This window comes from Vulpes vulpes, chromosome 16 (assembly GCF_048418805.1).
Source record: "Vulpes vulpes isolate BD-2025 chromosome 16, VulVul3, whole genome shotgun sequence".
In the NCBI taxonomy this organism is placed as follows: Eukaryota; Metazoa; Chordata; class Mammalia; order Carnivora; family Canidae; genus Vulpes; species Vulpes vulpes.
Window position 1 is genome coordinate 68,971,361 of NC_132795.1, and position 22,173 is coordinate 68,993,533.

General features: G+C 38.9%; 1 protein-coding gene across 1 annotated transcript in view; it reads right to left on the bottom strand.

The window, feature by feature from the left end:
- Positions 1-250: 250 nt before the first annotated feature.
- Positions 251-22,173, bottom strand: part of SLC9A4 (solute carrier family 9 member A4) — a 74,045-nt gene continuing 52,122 nt past the window's right edge. Inside the window, exons 9-12 of the mRNA XM_025992386.2 lie at positions 20,130-20,226; positions 14,982-15,113; positions 13,726-13,813; positions 251-7,407 (exon numbers count right to left, since the gene is read on the bottom strand). Of these exons, the coding sequence (XP_025848171.1) occupies positions 7,052-7,407; positions 13,726-13,813; positions 14,982-15,113; positions 20,130-20,226 (673 nt within the window). The 3' untranslated portion in view covers positions 251-7,051. The remainder of the gene's footprint in view (positions 7,408-13,725; positions 13,814-14,981; positions 15,114-20,129; positions 20,227-22,173) is intronic.

Sequence of the window (22,173 nt, forward strand, 5' to 3'; positions counted from 1 at the left end):
GACCCTTGGCTTGGAAGGATGGAGCTAGTACTCCAACCCAAACCTTTGGATTCCGAATTCTACATTGCTGTGTTGGAGGAGGAGGAGGTCAGGTCATCCCCAGGAAGACAGAAATGGCTAGTGAGAAAGACTCTACTGCCGGGTGACTCCTCTCAATATAATCGTGGAGTAATGTAATTTTTCTGAACAAAGCCCTGGAAGAAATGACCCTGCGGTGTTCAACCAACATTTGACCAACTGCTCTAGGATATTTAGTTCTTACCATTTATTAAAGACACATTAATGCAACAACATTTCCCAAGGCTTTCTTTATAGCTGGCATTTAAAGAGTTTACGGTCTAGAAGGGAACAGTGTGGTACACCAAGCCTTGCAAGTAATTAATCAAATGTAAAGTTATCTTCTGTGTATGAAGTTTTCTTGAGTCCACCCTAAGTGCAAGGAAGGATCTAGTATGAAATAATCAAGATTCTACCTTTTTTTTTTCCCTCCAACAAATTCATTCTACTTCCTCAAACCATTATGAAACTACTATCCTGCTTGGAGGTACTCTTCAAAAGCTATTTTCTTTCATCTTGCCTGGAAGAATTTATCCCAACTCACCAAAGATGTATTTCACTTTTCAAATATTCATTTTGATTCTCGCAATATTTGTCCAGATATTTTTAACGAGAACTGCCCGAAGCTCCATGTGTCAAGGAAAGAAACTGCAGAAATTCCAGCTGTATTGTCTAAATTCAGAACTTGAAATTCAGCTCCAGGGGTGTGGGTGGAGTACAACAACCATTGTTTGCTAAACCCCATGCTCTTAAGACTGCTGGTTTGGACTGCCCTGCTCCGTAAGCCTTTCCTGTGGGCGTTTCCCTGGGTGAGGACCTGTCCTTTGTCCTCTTGTTTCAAGAGTATCTCCTTTTTGGAGGACAAAGCATTTATCCCTCTTTTCCTCTTTCTGATTGCTTTTTTCACTTCTGCATTTATAACTCTGGAACATGCCCCGCTGCCCATACACACAATCCCATTTAAAGATGGCATAATTAGATAATAGGGCTGCCTCCTGAACTAGGTCCAGAAAAGGTACAAACTCAAAACAAGGGCAGCCTTCACCCATGAAACAGTACACCAGTGAAACCCAGAGTCTTGGTTTCGCTCGCTCTTAGTTACCCAGAAAAATTCCTGTAAGGAAACAAAATAAATGAAACACTATGGGGCCTTCCTTCCTTTTCCACTGGCCCAGGGCTGTGGTGCTGGGTGACCCCTTATTTTGAAAGTTTCTATCTGGCTTTATTTCTAGTATTTTCTTTAGTTCCAAGATAAACTCCAATAGGAATAAAAATATTAAAATTATAAAAACCAGTCAAAGGATAATTCATGTTCTCATTTCACTATACTTAATACAAGACACAGACTCCGGAAGCAATGATTTGGCCACAGGCACTGTTAGCTTCAATTAGCACTTGAACATCAAGCCAAACAGAAAGGAAAGTCCTGGTTGTGGCAGCAGGTGCATAAACAAGACCAGAACCATTACTTGATGTAGTGACGTGATGTTAAGAATTCAAATGATGATGGTAAACACAAAATTCATTTTTTAGGTTACTCAATATATTTTTTACAACATCTCTAAAGGTGTTACTCTAGCTCAGTGGATAGAATAAGTGACTTTGGACTCAGTTCTAAATGTGAATACACTGCCATTTGTGTCCCTGGATGAACACTTGGAGCAACTGTGTGTCCTTAGTGAAAGCTTTTCTGACACTCAGTTTCTTCATCTGTAAAATGGGGATAATAATCCTAATGGCAACTTCACAAGATTATTAAGAGAATTAAATTTTTAAAAACGTGTATGAAAAATTCTTAGTAAAAAAGCGAGGTACTTAATATGTTTCCAATTAATGGCACAGGGCTCACCAAGAATATATGTGCCTCTTTAGATATTATCTGAATGCTTTAGTAGTCAGTCACTCTCCTGACCCCCTTCCACCCTGTTTGTAAAAACAGATTTTCAGAATTACATCACTTTCTGCTGTATTTGTCCATTTTAAAGTCAAGTTCTTTTTTTTTTGAGGGTGGAGGTCTGCTGTTTCTTTCCACTGGATCTTTCCCAAGTGAGAAAAAAATCAAATTCTCAATTCTTCTCAGGGAGAGAGTTTAGTCAATGGTTCTGAACCAAATAGACCTGGTTTTCAAGATCTTTGTTGGAAGCAGGGAGACCTTGGACCTGTTACTCAGTCTGTCCTTTCTTTTAAGATGGGGTGACACCACATCTATGTACTATGTGATAAAGCATTTTGAATAGCGCCTGGCATATAATAAGTACCCTGTAAATGTGGGCTATTATTGCTGTTTTATGCAAGACTGATCTCTTAGGACGTAGAGTATACACCTTGATTTTAGGACCAATTTTGATTCAAGGTCTGCATTGTTGTGCCTGGAAACAGAGTCATGGCCATCTTGGTTCAGTTTACAACATGGCTCCCATTACTCTGTTGAAGAAGCCCAAACTTGAAGAAGGCCAAGCAGTGGAAATTTTTATTTCTGACATGTCATACTCACTTTGACTACGACCCTTGGCTTGGAAGCGTATTAGAGTCTCAGAAAGAAAAAGAATTTATTAAATCAAATATTGTGCACAGATGAAACAACACATCACTTGCTAATTACGGGAGTGACTAGCACTGGTGCAGGCATCTCTTTTATTCCCCTCGGCTTATGGCCCAATTAACAATTAGCAGTGACTGATGTCCTAAAAGGAAGCTTTCTGTCTGCACTGCTGGCTTTTCTCAGGAGGAGTTAGAAATAAGATACTTGACAGAGTTTACTCAGGAAAAAAAAAAATGTTAAACTACAAGAAACCACCTGTATTACTTGTGGATGAAATATATTTACAAGAACCCTACACAACACCAACACATACACTGACTCTATTTATTTAGGAAAAACTACTTTCCCTAATTTTAGAAAGTTATGAAACACAGTAAAACTACCTTTTTTTTCCATGCTGAAAATCCTTAATCACTTATTTCACTAGTTAATACTTATAAATTAAAAATAATCACTCTTTCAGAGGGGAGGTCTCTTACAGAAAAGATTCCAAGCTGAGGAATTAAAGCCCATTGAATTTTTCCCAACACAGAGAAATTTTCCCTTTCTTCACTGGGTACCTATCACGATATGCAGAGTTAGGTCTTCTAAATTCTTTGTCTCTTTGAGAATAAACCATGATTAGGAATGGACACCATGGTGACCATCTTCCCCAAACAAGAAAATACAATAATTTTGAGATAATGACAAAAAAATTAAATAAGGTTTGCTGGAAAAACATGAATCTGTATCCAGACCTGATCTCTGGTTTTGCTATGGATTGATGCATAGTCCCAAGTATCCTCTATTATGTTATTCAAACTGCCTCTCAGAAAGGTCTCAGATGTCTGTTATTTATACCTCTTCATGTAATTAAATTAATGTATGTCCTCTGTTATGAGTACATATATTTTTGCCTAAATAATTATAGCTGTTAGTAACCAAACTCTTACTATCAAACCAGCACTAAGCTGAGAATCTTAAAAATATTATCTTATTTAATCCTTTTGATCGTTCTACGAGGTAGATAAAATAATTATTTTATCAGTCAATTTCAGCTTGAAGATGATAACTAGGTTTCCCAAAGTCCCACAGCTAAAAGCAATCTCACTCCAGAGCCTGAACTCTGAACTAATGATATTGATTTAAAAATGTAAATGATCTGAGTGGTTGGCATCTGAAAAGGCAAGGAAGTGTTCTAGGAGCTTCCCTGCAGGCTAAAATCAACGATGTAGGCTAAAGACCTGAACAGTAGTAGTAGTCACCTATTATACCTAGAAATGGTAATTCTATCACTAAATTCGAGTGGCAATTCTAGCCCTACTCCCAAGGACCCTTTAACTTTTTCTCAGAAGAGAAGCATAGAAGTATATGGCCTTCATGAGAGAGAAAAGCATGAGGGAAGCACAAGGAAGTGTCCACCATGCCATCCCCACTTTGTCATAGCAGATTCTCTTCTACAGCCAATGTTTCTCTTTTAGCAGGTTGATGAAAGACAGGGGAGGTCCCATGTCAGGTTTGGGCTAAGTGAGCACAAATAGTCACCACATCCCAAACACCAACATAACCTTTTAGGTAGGAAGCTGCTGTATAGGATAAATAAGAGGAAATGCTACTCTACCCAATTTCAGAATTTACTAAAGCCTAAGACCACTGAGGCTAGCAATAGGAACAGGTTTGAGAAAGTAAAAAACAAAACAAATAAAAAACTTATATATGGAAAATTGGATTTTGTGGGTTGTATGTTTGGTTTTTCGAGGTTGAAGACAAAAGGACAAATTCTGCCACTGGCAGAAAAGATGTGATGCTCAGTGGACCTTCGGCCAGGCCCAGGAGAGCACCCTAAGGGATTCTAACCCCTCCCTGAGCTGAGTAGGGAGCAAGAAGCAGATCTTTCTCAACACTCAAGAGAGAACTTTCTCTGCTGCTTGGTGCCTGTTAGAAAAACTGCTTGGTGCCTGTTAGAAAAACTCATGATGTGATATCGATATCCAAGAGCACTCTTGGGGTACCTATCACACCCTCAGCCAACCCCCAGAGTGGACTGTCACTAGGGGAATGAAGATCAGATCACACGGCATTTTGAAACAATCCTGGATGACTAAGGAAAGAGGCCATTTCCACCATAAGCTCTCCAAGTCTATACCAGAGCTACCAGGACCCCTAGAGCCCTCAACCTGTCATACTTTTCAGGAAGGAACTGCAGGGCCACTTTCCCAAGTCAGGCAGCCAGGGCTAGACAGTGTCTAGGTAAACAAATGGGCTCAGGGCAAAGAACTCTATTGTGGTTTTTACCTATTAAAGGGGTGAGTTCCCATCCATTCACTAAATCCCACCATCCCTCTCTCAAACGGCACCAGCATGTCAGAGAAAACAAAAGAATTAGATAAATTCCATTGATCCTTAGACTTTGCTGGTGACTCTGGGAAGGGGCCTTCACAGTTTGGATTTCTGTTATATGGATAATCCAGCAAGGAACACAGCGTTATCTACCTCTCAAGAATTGGTTTTGCATATGGCTTTGGAAAGGTGGTTTCTGATGCCCTTACTCTGTTTCTGTATCTTCACCTACAATTTGAGGATAATGGCTCACTGACTCCCTCTCATGGGAGGGAAAAAACTCATAAAACTGTTGCTTTGACTGCTTGTTTGTTTAAACAATAATAAAGAAACACACACACACACACACACACACACACACACACACACCCCAAACCCAAAGCCCAGAGATCCCTGGGTTTTACATATACTTCTATCTCTTACAGCTGATTGTTTGGTAATATGTAATTTAAAATATTTAGACAACCTAGAAGCAGTCTTATATATCAGATGCAAAAGAAGAAAAGCCAAGTGGGCTCTTTTGATTGCCATTTCTACCACTGCAGCAGGAACCTGAGTAAATGCCATTCACAAACTATAAATCCAGGAAAGTCATATATCCTTTGTCAGTCATTGGTATGCATGGGCTATATTAGAGAACAAGCCCTTCAAAACGCTGAGCTGGCACCAGCCAGTTTCCCAACACCTCATTTTTGTCACCTGGAAAATAAGATGTCTGACAACATCTCCTCCAATGTCCTTTCCTGATGTAAAAGGTCACTGATGCCTCAAGATTTATAGATAATCTACCATGTACAAGGCACTGTAATAACTAAGACCAAAAATGGATACAAGTTAAAAGTAATAGAAAAAGAATAAAACCAAGAGATAAAGAATGCAATTGATGAATGGATAAAATTTAAAATGAAGGGACAATCCTCCCTGTCTTTCAGATCATGGTAGATGCACATGCACATGCATAAGTGTAATTCCCTGATAAGTTCTGTAACACACTCAGTGGGGTGTGGGTGCACCGAGGAGGAGGGAGATCACTTCATTGCTTCTGAGTAAGAGGATCAGGGCAGGTGTAGGGACCTGGGTGCATTGGAAAGCATACTTTAGAGATGCATAGCATTAAATCAGTTGTTAGGGATGACAAAAATAGCAATGGTAAAGGATATTACGGTTAATTGTTTATTATAGATCAGCCATTTGGCACAATAAATAGCACTTAAAAAATATGTGTTCATCTACAGTGACCAGCAGAGAGAGAAGAGGAAGAGGGCAAGGAGGGAGGAAAGATAAAGTCATCTAGCGAAGTTGGTGAGCTAGACAGAGTGTGAGGTTCAAGGTCAAGTCTGGGGGTGATGAGGATGGAAAATTAAATTGGGAAACAGTTTCAAATCCTAGGGCACGGTACCACAGCCTCCAACTGCACATCTAATAAATACCTGCTGTTCGTGTCATTGCTTTTAAAGCCTGTTTATAGCTATTTTGTTTTTAAAATAAATATTCCAATTATAAAATAGACTATGAACCCATTGTTCGCAGATTAATCCTCTAGTACATGTCACATCCATTTATTATTGCTACTGATTAAATAAAGCCACATTATGGCAAATTTTACCTTTCCCCAGAAATATAATTATTGAGTGCATTCTCTTGGGAGGGAGGACAGCCAGCTTGTGAAAGCAGCAACTCACATGACCTTGGGCAAGGTGTCCTTATTTGTAAACACAAGAGGATTGGGCCAGAGGATTTCCAGGCCCTTCCCAGTTCTAACATGATTACAGGCTGCACATGCAGATAGTCAAGGTGAATTACTGACCAATCATGCTTCTATCTCAATAATTTTCATGGATCACACACTCTCAGGAATTTTAGTAATAATTCCTGTGATGATTAACATTTATCACTCACAGGGAATTCATCTACAGAGTACACCAACTAGGAATGTAGCGGAGCCTGCAAATTTGTTCCAAGTTTTTCTCCAAAAGAATCTCCTTTCCTCTTATAGATGCATATCTAACAGCTTCCAAAAAAAAAAAAAAAATGAATTCAGTAGCTCTCTTTGTAACTCTGAAAATCCTTCTTCGATAATAGTAGGAAAATGGACTCTTGAAATACATGGAGACAATCATGTGGACGATGAAACTATTTTCTTTGTAGTAAAGGACTGTGGGACCTGTGGTGTTGCCTGCTGGGTCTGTACTCTGCTGACCATCGAGACTCACTTGCTGAGATTTTTTCCTCACTCTCCTCTCCAGATTCAAACTCCTCATCTACTACATGGAACAGTGGTTTGGGCCGTAGTGCCTCCCTTCTGCCCACACCAACATACTCTTCTTGGCTTGTGTTTCTTTGATAACCGAAGTGGTGCGGCTTCCCTCCTCTGGGTAAGCTCTTCATTGGGATTATCTCTTGTGTCAACCGTCTTTCCTGAAGTGTCCCTGTTCGAGAGCGTGCTTTGAACATAATAGACGGGAATTCTGAATCGCTGCTGTCATTATCTAAGAAAATACGACAAGAGGAGAAAAGAACATGACTTAACATCAGATAGAAGACTTCCTATCTGGATGGTAAGAACTCAGAGTGAAGCAGAGTTCTTCTTGAGGTTCTAGCTCTTACACTCATCTGTCTGACTTTCCCCACCCCAAGGAGGGCATAGAATAGAAGCTTATGTGCTGTGTTATAAATAAATAGAAAGGCATGGAGACCTGTGTATCAGGCTAGACTCCTTCAGGGAAGTAAGGAAGTGGGTTTTTTTTGTTGTTGTTCTTTTTTGTTTTTTTACAAAATCAGATCAACTGGCCATAGGCAATAGGCCATAAGGCACAAAGATGCTTTGTGTTGTCAGAGATCAATCCTTAACTGAAGATTCTATGGTAACTGTGATATGAACATGGTTGGTTTGGTTTCTTGTTGTTGTTGTTTGTTTTTGGTTTTGTCTTTTTTAAATATTTTATTTCTTGATTTAAGAGAGAGCATGAGTGGGGGGAAGGGCTGCAGAGGGAGAGGGACAAGCAGACTCTTCGCTGAGCAGGAAGCCTGATCCCAGGACCCTGGGACCATGACGTGAGCAGAAGGCAGACACTTAACTGACTCAGCCACCCAGGTGCTCTGGTTGGTTGGCTTTTTAATCAGTGGTTACCAGAAAGCACTAAATCTGAGTTTAATCCCTTTGACCTTAAAATAGCCCATCTTGGAGAAACAGGGATGGGAGAGAGCCAGAGTAGAGAGCTATGTGTGGCAAAATCAATGTGACTAGATGTCCTCCCTTCAAAGGAGGTAAGAGGGTGAACAGATTTCTGCTGGCACATGAGAACAATGATAGTGGTGGAAATGTCCATATTTTGAAACTCACTATATACCTGTCACTGTGCTATTTTACATCTCCTTTGCCATTTAAACCTTATGACCACCCTTGAAGATGAGTGAATGGATTATTTCATAGGTAAGGAGGCTGAGGTTCACTTAACCTTTCAAGAGGTTAAGTGAGTTTCAGTATCACACAGTGAAGATGGGACTGCAGTTTGAACAGAGTCTGACCAGCTGCATATCTGCTCTCCACCAGACTGTGTCTGGCTCCCTGATACGTGCATACACAGGTCGGGAGGCTATGCCAAGAGCAGAAGCAAGCCACTGAGTATCTACGTAACACCCCTTCTCAGATGACCTTCCAAAAACCTCCTTCATGCCTACAACATTGCCTTTTCCTTACTTCACTGTGCATACATCTTTAAGGGAGTATTTTTCACAAATCCCATTGATTCTCACTTCCTCGAATTTTAACCTTATAAATTTTTTTGTCCTTTAAATATTCTCCTGAGAATTTAAGTATTTTAAGAACTTTATGCTTAAATCTGAAAGCAGGCTTCTTTCTCCCACTCTTTATTCCCTCTTAAAAAATCAAACACAAAATTAAATAAAAACCCCACAGCTAGAACTGAGATGCACATAGATTTATATATAACAAAATGTATTTAGTCATCAGAAAAACGTAAAATAATCTGTTCTAGAAGTTGAGGGGAGTAAGGGACAGGAATCAACTTCTTTGAATTAAAAAAAAAAAAGTTAAGAATATTTGTCCATTTTTCCCTACTTCCCCTTAATTTGTACTCTATGACCTGGCCTGGAACAAGAGTTCCTCTTGATCCTTTGGGGCTTGGAATATTACCTAAGAAAAACAATAGCCTGGATGCTTCTGCCAAGAGCAGTCCTTTGGTCCACTCCCCTCTCCCCCAACCTAGTTTCCAATCCGTTCTTCTGAGCATATGCTCCCCATCGGCAAACAAATTATAGCTGACGTTTTCTGACCACCTCTGCTTCTTGAAAAGTAGTTTCCAAACATTAGGAAGAGGCTTGAGTGGGCAACTTGCAAGATGCCATTCAACTTAAGTCAGTAGATCTGTCCAAAAGGGGAGGAGGAAGCCAGTTGAAAGTGGAAGAGGAAGGAGGAAGAGTGGGGGCTGGGCTGTGTTCCAAATGCACAACCTCCCTCAGGTCAGCAACTAGGCAGGTAGTTCCAGGGAGGCATTAATGGAGACCTGGCAGCAAAATCTGAATATCTGTTCTTCTATCTTCCATTTTGACTTCTGGACTTGGGCACCCAGGGGCAGGGTGAAGGAAAACAGGAAGTGCTTCTGCACAGGGCAAGGTAGAGCCCGATACCCAGGGGGTGACACTGGACGATCTCCTACAATATATGCTGTTTAGAGAACCAGACCTTGGGTGCAACCCACTCTTCTCCCTCTCCTCATAGTTCTGTTTTAATTCTGATACAATTTACCATTTTAACTTTTTTTTTTTCCATTGTGACCATTTTGAAGTGTACAGTTCTGTGGCATTAAGTACATTCACATTGTTGTGTGTCCATCTCCAGAACTCTTCCCTCCTCTCCAATCCACATGGATTGTAAGCCATCTGAGAGCAGAGGAGCGGTGTCTAGGAAAGATCTCTCTACTTATAATACCAAGTGAGCCTTGGTTCCTTGCAAAAGAGCCTTGGAAGAATATGTAGGACCCCCAGACATCTAGAGTAAGTGATGCTCCAACACTGGAGAGCAAGGGGACAGTAAGAAAGGAGAATGCTCTCCAAGTCACAGCCTGGTTAGCCAAAGACTGCCTGCCAGATGCTGGCTCTCCTCCATATTCTCCCCTAAAGGCCCTCTGGCCACTCCTTGAGTAGTCCGAGTGCAGAAGGACTTCAAGTTTGGAGAGAATATGGATTCAAATAGTTATGCCCAGGGACACAGTGAAAATGATCTCAGTCTAACCCTGATTATTATAATGCTTTATAACTTATTAAGAATGATAAAATAAGTCCTTCTTTGAAAGGATATATGATTCTTAATGTTTACTGCAACATTATTTACAACAGCCAAACTATAGAAGCAGCCCAAGTGTTCACTGATTGATTGATGCATGGATAAAGAAGACGTGGGGAGTATGTGTGTGTGTGTGTGTGTGTGTATGTATATATATACACACATGTGTGTATGTGTATATATGAGTATGTGTGTGTGTATATATATATACAATATATATAATGGTATATATAATACATATTATATATATTAGAATATATATAAAATAGAATATGTTGGAATATAATGGATTATACATATATTTATACTTTTATATATGGAATATTATTTGGCCATCAAAAAGAATGAACTCTTGCTATTTGCAAAGACATGGCTGGAGCCAGAGAGTATCATGCTAAGCGAAATAAGTCAGTCAGAGAAAAACAAATACTATATGATTTCACTCATATATGGAATTTAAGAAACAAAATAAATGAGCAAAGGGAAAAAAGAGACAAAACAAGAAAAAAACTCTTAACTATAGAGAACAAACTAGTAGTTACCTGAAGAGGTGTGTGTGTGGGGGGAATAGGTGAAGGGAATTAAGAGTACATTTATTTTGATGACCATTTAGTAAGGTATAGAATTGTTGAATCACTATATCATACACTTGAAACTAATATAACACTGTATCTTCAGTATATTGGAATTAAAATTAAAAACTTAAGCATTTTAAAATAGGTCCCATTTCATTACTTTCCCTTTCATATTTCTAGGTCTATTTTTGCTCACTTAATAAAATTTTGAACCAGTTGTGCACATTTGAAATAAAAAAAAGTGCACTAGGCCAAGATGTCATTCCATGCCTAGTTTAATTCATGTTCCACTGACAAATTAAGTCTTCTTCAATATTCCTCAGTAGTATTAATTATAATGGGTAATATTTCTTTCTCATTTATTTGATTCCAGACACTGTTCTAAGAGTTTTGTATGCATTGCCTGGCTTCACCTCAGGGTGAAATTGCTGTTTCTGGGAGGTACCAATATTCTCCCCTTTACTGAAACAAAATGACAGAGAAAATGACAGGCTATTATGTTTTCTTCATATAAATCCTACATATATTTTTCTCAGATTTTATTATTATTATGGAAAATATGAGTGAGATGCCTTTTAGGGTATCTACTCAAAGAATAGGATCCTTTGACCTATTCATTTGGTGAATAATGTAAGCATATTTCCAAATGTTAAACAATGTTACTTCTGCAATAAATTCCACTTTGTAAGGTATAGTATCTCTTTAATGTTCTACTGTATTTGTTTATAATGCTTTATTTAAGAATAGCACATTTGTGCTCAAGTGGGAATGCTATATGGTGATCTGCTACAGGAGCACATGATATTGAGGTCCACCGTAAGAAATGATTGTGAGAATTTCATGTTTTCTCTTCATTCAAACAATGTAAATAGCACCGGATTGTTTGTACCAGGAAGATTTTTAGAAATTAATTTATTATACATCCTACAGTGGTGGTCTTTTGTTTTGTTTGCTTTTATTTGTGGATTAGCTCTTCTATGACATAAAATGACACTACTTTCAAGACAGTGCTCTGGGAATAGATGGCTAGATCAGTGAAAGAGAACTGAGAGCCCCAAACTCTCTTAGGATAAATGACTTTAGCACAACAAAAATGGCTTCTCATCTTGGAGGAAAAGATGGGGTAGGGACAGGTGCATGACCATTGGAAAACAATCTGAAGAGTGTCTCTGTCTTAATCCACATAAAGATAAATCTCAAAGGGTTTGAAATTTAAACAGAATCATTAAACTAGTAAAGTTTAAAAACATTGAGTAAATTTTTTTCTAATTTTTCTGTGGAGGATGGAGCAGATTTGATTAATCAGAACAAAACCTTCTAAATGGCAAGTATATCTAAAAACTAAAAGATAAATGTGAAACTGGAAGAGGAACCATTGGCAACAAACATGAGACAATAGATGATATCCTTGTTATACAGAGTTCTTCCAATTAATTTTAAGAAAATAAACAATGGAATAGAAAAAAAATGACCAAAGACAGAAACAGAAACTTCCCAAGAAGAAACACAGTTGCTTCCAAAAAATACGAAAAGATGTTTAACCTTATTAAAAATCAGAGACTCAGATGAAAATTAATATGGTATATATGGTATATAAACTTTATCCTATCACATCATAGGTTACTCAAAAGTTTGAGTGATGGGTAAAGTGTCTGGAAATGACCTTTCTCACAGACTGTTGGTGTGAGGGTAAATTTAAATATGTGTGATTTTTGATGCCCAAATTTTGCTTCCAAGGAAACATACTAAGGAAGTAGATTATTTGTGCAAAAATCAACCATGAGTGATCTGAGATGCTTATTATATATCATTGCTCATATTAGATATAAAGGCAAAATACCTTAATATTTGTTAATAAGGATTACCTAACTAAGCTAGGATTATTTTATATAATTGACTATTGATTGCTCATAAAAATTATTATTTAGTTTATATCCATTGAATGGAAATATGTCCACATAGATGGTTGAGTGAACTAGGTAATTCATAAAAATTCCAAAACAACGATGATACAGTGATTTTGTGGATAACATGATGTTGTGTGTTTTTTCTTTATTTCTTGTATCAGATACATATAAGGTAGGGATCAAGATGGTGCAGAGAGAACTATAGAAGAACATTTACCAGAATGTTCTCTAGTGATTATATCTGGTGTTGGGGTTTCAAGTGCTTTTAACTTTCTTATTTTATGCTTTTTTCCTACTGATTGGTTTTTATTTTATACCAAGCATGTTTTTAAATCAGAAGGAAATAAAATTCCATTTTAAAGAGTAATTATATTCACTCTTCAAAGATTTAATACTAAAATCCTATATGTTTAGCCTATTTGAGTTTCAAATGTGTTTTTGCTAAGAGGAAATCATTTTATATATACACTTAAAAAATAATGGCTTTTAATAGAACAATAGGCAGTTTCAATAATTCTAAGAATTCTACTTAAGGATTAGATATTAAACAGGAAACAGTCATCAGTAAATTTGAGAAATTATTTTAATAAAATTTAACCAACTTTGGAGAATCCTGTTAAGTTTTAAATATTTCAAATATTTAATTAATTTGAGTTAGAATTTTCAAATATTTCAAAAAAGTGCCAATTTTATATCAGCAAATTATCACCCCTGGGCTATATCCAGCTGTTGACTCTTTTTGTATTGCCTGTGAGCTAAGAATAATTGCTACATTTTTAAGCAGCTGAAAAAAAAATAAGACTATTTATGACAGGTAAAAATGACATGAAATTCAAATTTCAGTAAATGTAAAAACTGTAAATCAAGTTCTGAATTAGATTAATAAAAAAGTTTTCTCTTTTTCTTATCATATAAGTGCCTACATAATATTTTTGATTTTGTCTTTTGGCCCACGAGCTCCCAAATATTTGTCATCTGACCCTTTATAGGCAAAGAAGAGCAGCCAGGTAGGCAGGTTACCTGTGAAATCATCAACTCTTGTATCTCTTCTTGCGGGCTGAGGGTGGCCATAGGGAAAGGAGAGGTAGCGGATATTTTTGGTACCGGCCTGTGGGTAACAAGCAGAAAGGAATAGCAGAGATGAGTCTGAGATTCAGTGTCCTATGAGAAACTGGGAGACATCGGCCCACACTGAGGACCTCTTTAGGATTACAGGCTCGCCTGTACCCCCGTTACTCTGGTTTAAAGACAGCAGAATGCTTCTTTGTGTTTCCTTTCCCTCTCATGATAAAAGAGACCATTATGAACCTCTCAAAGTGACTTTATTTTGGAAAGCATTTGTTTTTCAGTAAGGAAAATAGAATTATGGATTATTGAGATATATATTTTTATAGGAAAAACAAAGACTATTTAGTCCATTGTCAGGAGATCTGCATTCCAGTCACTGATAACAGGAATAATTATAATTAAGTGGGATAAGCCAATTAGCCTTTTTGTGCCTGAATTTTGTGTCTGGAAAAAGGGGATAAAATGCCTGGGTTACATTGTTCACAGAAAGTGAGGATAAAGAAAACACTAGAAAGCATGTGTCTGCTTTAAAAACACAATATGCATGCTATGTCATGACATTATTAGTAATTTCACGGGTACCTCTCAGTGTTAGCTTAGGATAGGTATTCCTACAAGATCACAGGTTGAATAGTTTGATTTTTATTTTGAAAATGATAAATTGTGAAACTAAAATGTTTGAACAAGGTCACTTAACCCTCTGCTCAGGTGGTTAGTTGCTATGATTACTACCTTCATCATTATCATTATATTTTAGCCACTAAGATTAGGGTAGAAAATAGAATCTACTCCAGACCTAACATTTGTCCAGAAGTTGTTTCGATATGGCCTCAAATAGAACAGTTCCAATGTACAGGGAATGATCCGAAGATGAGGCCCAGAACAAGAACAAATCCTTCCCTATATCTCCCTGGGAGAGAAGTAAGCTTCCTCAAGCCCAGCACCCCAGTCCATGGAGGTTCCCCTGGAATGGTCAGTACCTGGTTAGCATCTGGTTTAGATTCACAGCCCAGTGTGAGTGTTCCAGTCACTGACCCATCCTGGAGGCTCATCCTGACCATGGACCTGAAGGCTCTGGATCCTGAGTGAAGTTGTCTAGTGTCTTGTGCCCTCTTACTTTTGTTTTACTCTGACAACAAGGTGGTGGTTTCCTGTTACTCCTGCCTGCAGTCACCTGCTCCTGGGTGAGTCTACAGCCCCCACCTTACCGGCTTTCCCCACGGCAGGCTGTGACCTTTTCTCATGCTCTCCCTTAAGGTATTCTGGCGGCGAATCAGAATCTCTTTAGCTTGCTTCTCACTTGTTTGAGGTTTGAGGTTGTATTTGTTGTAGGACAGGGTCTGCAGAAAGAACAGAATGTCAGATAAGGTAAGGACATCTCCACCCAACCATGGCTTTCAGAGACCATGGATGGACATTTCACCAACTAAGACTATACAGAAAGAAGACACTGAAAAGGCCACCTGAGCCTTTGCCTCAATTACAGAGGAGCAAGCAGTGACCCCTGAGAAGAAAAGCCTGTGACTGAGGCCACCCCTACCAGGACAGAGCTGTGGCTTGGAGCCTATGCCTTCTGGCTTGTGGAGCCCTGCTGCCCACCTGCACTGTCATTTTCGTATCCTTGCAGCAGTCGGGTCCTCATGTACCCATGCACTTCGGCTGCCCCATACCCACCCCCTTTCCCAGGTTGTGTTTTTTGTTTTTGTTTTTTTTTTTTTTTTTTTTTTTTTTTATGTTTGGACAGTGGTTACTGAGTGTTTGGATCTAATGGATGAGAAAAATGTCAAAACTACTTTGGGAATTTCATTAAGGTTGCCATTTTTACATTTTGCCAATTAAAGATACATTCAAAAAAATCAACAGATTACTATCACCATTATCAGTTCAAAAAACAAGAGGTTTTGTTTATTTTTTGTGTTTGTTTTTAAATATTTATTTATTTATTTGACAGAGAGAGATAGAGCACAAGCAGGGGGAGCAGCAAAGGGAGAGGAAAGGCAGGATTCCCACTGAGCAGGGAGCCTGACACGGGGGCTCCATTTCAGGACCCCAGGATCATGGCCTGAGCCAAAGGCATACGCTTAACCGACTGAGCCACCCAGGCGGAGAAGAGATTTTTACACCAAAACGTAGGAAGGACACAATTGTTGATTAAAGAGTAGTCCTTCAAACTGAATCAATTATCTTTATAAAAAATGTCTTCCTTATTCTTACCAGGCCAGTGGTAACCTTTCTCAAACCACAGACAAACCTTGGTCCTCAGATGTTTACAGAGTGCTTAACTGGAACTTCTTTTCTCCCTACTTTCACTCTGCAGCAGGAAATATACTGGTCCCACTGGATAACAGATTCAGGACAGCAGGTGCTAGCATTCCCGGTTAATGGATATTATGATAAGGATTTCCAATTCAATAGCAAAATAGCAAATGCTCTATATTGTCAGGTGCCATGGTAGGTGCAGGATTTTTTAAAAATGGATACATTTGAAGAATGGTCTTCAAAGGGCTCATGGTCTAGTTGGGGAGTCAAACAAGCATATACGGTTACACACTCAGGAAGTGAGAAGATATTGGGATCTGGAGGGACTTATAGAGTCCAGGCAAAGGGCACTGATCCAGTCTTGGGTGGGAAAGGCGCATTGCACTGGGCTGAGTCTTGAAAGATGAGTAAATGGTCCCTTCAGAAAGAGGGAACACATGAGATAAGACATAGCTGTGAAAAAAAAAAATATATATATAGCTGTGAAAAACTGTTATGGGCCATAGAAGGACCACCTGGGTCAGAGCTGGGAATCTGTTTACCACAGGAGGATTTAGTCCTTTATTCAAAGTATAGTGAGAAGTGGGACAGAGGTACAGGAAGTAGCTGGGGACAACCGGCCAAAAGAGGAGACTCCATTTCCAGGGCAAGGGTCCTTTAGGTGAGGTGAACACACTCCAGGAGACGCCACAAGGTGATCCCCAGTGTGAGGGAAAAAAATGCTAATACTTATGTTTCCATTCATTTTTATAAAAAATACAAGAGAATTTAAGCTTTATTTGTACTTAATATGCAGATTTATAACAGACCCCTGCTTGGTTGATATACAAGATGGTCCAGTTTCCTGTCAGAACAGAAGAGGAGAGGTTGACAACAGTGTCCTCACTGGTTCACTGGCTTTTAGTTTATTTATTTATTTATTTTTTAAATGAAGATTTTATTTTTTATTCATGAGAGACACAGAGAGAGAGGCAGAGACATAGGCATAGGGAGAAGCAAGCTCCCCGCAAGGAGCCCAATGTGGGACTTGATCCCAGGACCCAGGATCACGCCCTGAGCCGAAGGCAGACACTCAACAACTGAGCCACCCAGACATCCCTAGTCTATTCTGTTTTAAGTGTATATATAGCTACTTAAGTAGATTTGTGGCCTTTATTATCTGTTAACTAATAATCCTCACAAAACAGACAATTGTGTAAAAGAAGTTCCATAAAGAAGGTATAAGTGGAGGCCAAGAGAACAATGAGGAATTTGCAAAGCCACCTTTCACCGTCACCTGATAGGAGATCTTTACCAGCCACTGTTGACAAATCAACCAATCTGATAAAAACCTGGCAAAAACACTTAAATTTTGAAGATAGTTTGAAATATGGGCTCTCATCCACCATCACTAATGATGGACTTCAACTTAAGTACATTGTATACAGGAAGCTATTAAAGAATGACATACGACACTACCACAAAAAGATTTTTAAATTAAATCCCTAGAATACCAAAACAAACTTTCACAATTTTTCATCAGTGTTAAATTCATGTAAAAGTGAATTCAATGTGCACGTATGTTTATATATACACATATATGTATGTGTCTGTATGTATATATGTATATGTATATGTATATGTTGCTAATAGGAGTTTCCTACACCTTGACTTGAGGGCTGTACTTTAAGGAATGTTTGGATATTTTTGTTCTATTTCATCTCATATCACATCACCCATGTGCTTTTCCTTGCCTATCTGCAGGGAGCATAGTAGGTCCTATGCATCACTGAAAAACTGTATTTCCCCCTTGAACTTGAGTTCTATGGGGCGAAGCTCTAAATGTGCATTAAATATTTGCTGAAGTTAGATAAATTGTTTATTTCTTTGAAAGTGTGTGGGGATTCTGAGTGTGACCTGAATCATTTAGGAGCACCCCAGGGGGCTGCCCATCAATCTCTGACTTAGAGTCTGAGCTGAAGTCAGTTTCTTCCCTTGTAAATGTAAAGAGAGTATTTCTCAATCTCCATACCCAGGGCATTCCAAAGAGCTTCTGCAACCCAGAGGGCTGTCCCACTGGGAACCTCCAGAGGTTAGTTAATCAAGTTGCCCAGCAGTGATAATCTGGATGTGTGGAGAGGAGTGGCTTCAAACAGGAGTGTCCGGAGCCCTTCCAGGTGCAACAGACCAGGCAGGACCAGCCCAGTTTCAGATCAACTATGAATCAGGATCTCCCAGACTGTCCACTCATCCTAACCTTGCCCTGAAGTGACTCCTGACTCTCAAAATGGCCTCTTCTCAGATGCAGACTGTGAGAAATGCCCCAGCCATCAGCCCCGCACCGGGTGAGGTCCACTGACCTATCACCCAGGCTAGAGATTACAGATGCCACCTTTTGACAATCCTCAAAACTATAGATCACCCACTAGAACCCTAGGAGGCAGTTGTCCTGCATTGCATCTCTAGAGTAGTTTTTCTTTCAAGAGGGCAAGAGGACCATGGGGAAAAGAGGAGTCACATGACCTACGTAAACCATGGGATGCGAAAGGGGACAGGAAGGGAAGGAGTGATGAGGCATACTCTCTCAAAGCAACAAAAGTGGAAGCAAAAGCCATCTCAGGGGCTTGAAAGTCCCTTCTGTTTATTACCTATGTTCTCCCCATGAGACCTTCCATGACCCATTTGCTTATTTGGGGCAATGAAAAAGGAAGATATGTTACATAGCTTAGAAGAGAGAAACTCAGAGGACAGACTGAACAGGCACCCTTATGAAAGCAGAAAGGTGGCTCTCTTGGAACCTGCATGAAAGGAAAAAAAGTTAGAATGGAACTTAACCTCACTTTAGACTAGGTTGGAGTTCTAGCATCTCCATCTCCATTCTGGACCTTCCTTAAATTCAACCTTCATCAACATGGGGAAAAGGCTGAGTTTCAGGCAGCCTTTGAGCTCTGGCCCCTCTAAGCCAGCCAACATTCTTTTAGCCAGGAAGTTCTTAACAATTTATCTAACTATTTATCAGAATGTGATAGTCTTACTGAAACAGTTTCACTTGGAATGATTTGAAAGCTCTTGAATTTACTCTAAGCTTGCTATGATTGATGCTGACCTATATTCCTTCAGCAGGTGCAGAGCCTTTGGCTGACACATACGCCTTAATCACTGACCTTTCCAAAACAGGAAGCCAGAAAACGTTCACTTTAACTGGATCATGTAAGTTTGGAGTCATGGAAAGAGCACTGGGTAGACAGTTGGCAGACCCGGGTTCTTAACGTGGAACCTTTTGTGTGACCTTCAATAGGTCAGATAAATAACTCTCCTAACCTTAGCATCTTCTCCTTGAAAGCGAGGCACTTGAGCCTGATGGATTTTTTTGGCCCATCAAGACTGATATATAATGTAGTCACAAAAACCAAGGCCCTCACAATGCATTTACTTGTAATCATACCATACTCAAGAATTGGGATGTTCAATTGAATCCTCAAACTTCAAAAAAAAAAAAAAAAAATCCTACTTAGAGTTTACAAGCTTAAATGTTATTTAACTACATCAAAATTTCAGAAAGACTCACTCACTGCCCCCCAGGAATGTTCTTATTATACACTTTGTCCTGGTTCCCAGGTGGTAGTATAGACTCCATTCCTTTCTCCAAAATTAAAAATAATATGCCCAATATATTTCCTTTAATGTAGGCTTTCAGCACTGCAGTTTCAATAACCATCTCGACTTTTTAAGCTCTATTACAGTCAGTCAGATTGATACTCTCATTGATGTCCCGGTGCCATCTTTTTCTATGGTGCGGTGAATGAGCTCCACCACTTGTTCATCTTTGGAGGGAGAGGGAGACCTGTTGGTTCTGGAAAGTACCAGGCTGCAGGGCTAGGGCAGCCTGACCCCTAGGGCCAGCAATTGGATTTGCATTCCTTTTTACACCGCATGTGCCAATTTTTTTTTTTTTTTAGCAGAAAGGTAAACAATTAACTTTCTGTCCCCCAAATTAAGCAGAAAGAAATTGTTTAGCAAGAAGGCTGATATAGAGGAGACAATGTGAACAAGAACTGATTCCTGAATGACTGGTTCGAAGGACAGGCAATGGGACAAGTCAGACAGCTAATACACACCCTTTGTCGGACTTGGTACATGTTGTGTGTCAGAATGTCCCTCATGGACTCCACATCTTCCGGGGAAAGCCTTTTGGTTCCGTGTATCCTCTGGGCCCTGGAAACATCATTGGAGGGAAGCCAAGCATTATTCTAACATCCTGGCAAGAGTGCCATAAAAGTATCAATACATGTGTGGGAGTTCTAAGTTCCAGAACTCCAGTTTTAACATAATTTTTTTCTGTTGTTTTACTAGGTTCCTATGAAATGTCAGTATATGTGTCTTGACTTAATATTTTGAAAATATGGTTTCCTTGCCTAAAGCTGCTACATAGGAATTATTCTAACTCATTTTTAAAAAGGGGTTTAAGGTGGTCGCAAACCAGTATTTTTTCCCTCCATATCTGGTGTGAACAAACACGTTGGTAAAAGACAATAAAAATCAATTGCTAGAAAATAAACTCTTAAAAAGATACCATAAAATTAGAAACAAAAGTTTTACTGTTAGATTCAATAGAAGTAAGATTACTCAGTTAAGACTGACTCTGGCTAGATCTGTAGTTATCTCTTTGCACAGACAGGTGACTAACAGTTCATGGACAACACCATCCGCACAGCACATTTTGAATAATACTGATCTAAGGGAGTATTAAAATTTTGTGAGTACATTTACCTTGGAATTGTCCCTTTAGGGATTTTATCATTAGTTAAAGAATAATTGTGAGAAACTAAAATCCTATTTTACAAGAATATTTAGACTATTTCTATTCTGAAAGCCAGCCCAGCTCTGAGACACTGGGTACTCTGTGAGATTCTAGAAGCAGTTGACTGCTCCCTGCCTCCGCATCACCAGCTCCCCAAGGCTTCCTTCACCATGAACCCTCCCTCCCCTTGCAGTGCCTCCGAAAGGGTTTAAAAATCAAGTCATGTCCAGGTTATGTCAATGCACGATTGTCTTCTGAGGATTTCAAGGTCATGACACTGCTATGTGTAGAATTCTCATGTGACAAATATATTTGATTTCGATCATTTCAACCTAGTGGCAGGAATTTCTAGAAAACATTTCATTATATGAATAATATATGTTCACTGTAGAAAGTAAGAACAAAAAAAGAGAGAACTAAAGAAAATCAAATTCATTTTTTAATACTCTCACCTCCCTTGATATCTTGATATAAAACCTTACAGAGTGTTGATTTTTTTTCTTTCTTCACTGGAGCTCTTCTCAATGCATAAAGGCACTGAGATGCCACCACCTGCTCGCAAAGGTCTTAGGGTATTGATCACAGAGATCAGTAATTATTGGTTTCAATACAGGCCACTTTTTAAGTATTTTTTCCCCCAAACATTAGTAGCAATATAGCCATAAAGAGCAAGGACATTTTGTGAGTACTTTTTGTGCATTTGTAAGTACAACTGGTAAAATATTTTTAAGGACTTGGATACTGGGTATCACAGGATGCCAGATTTTATTTAGCAATTCTATCTGTAGACTGACAAATGCCCTTTCTACAAAATCCTTGAAATCAGTGTTTCCATATCTCAGAGGTGCAAATGTCAACACTATTGATATTCAGTTACCACCCTTGGTGATCTAAACATTATTATCAGGGCATTTCAACCTCACTATTTAAAAGTCCTTGAAATTTAATTTATTCTGATTGAGATACACCTACACATTCCCACCATCTGAATACATTTCTTTAGTATGGTGGAAGCAATCTTTGGCTGAGCAGAAACAACAGCTAATCAAAAAGTTACATTTCCTATGTTCATAATAATATTTATAACCAAATAGCAAAAACCATAAAATAATGGTAAAGTTAAGCTCTAGATAGCAGTAGTTGGCGCTCTTCCCAGTTTGTGATTGAGCACTTTGGGGAAGACCAGACTTAATAAAGGTGCATTCAGGGTGTTGATATGTAATTACCTGGATATGTAATATAGGTATCTCAAAGGCACTATTTCGTACTGATCCACACTGAGAAGCAACAATTATGAAGTTATACAGAGGAATTATTAATTTAGGCAAGGTGATGCCTATATTTTTCTACATGCCACTTCG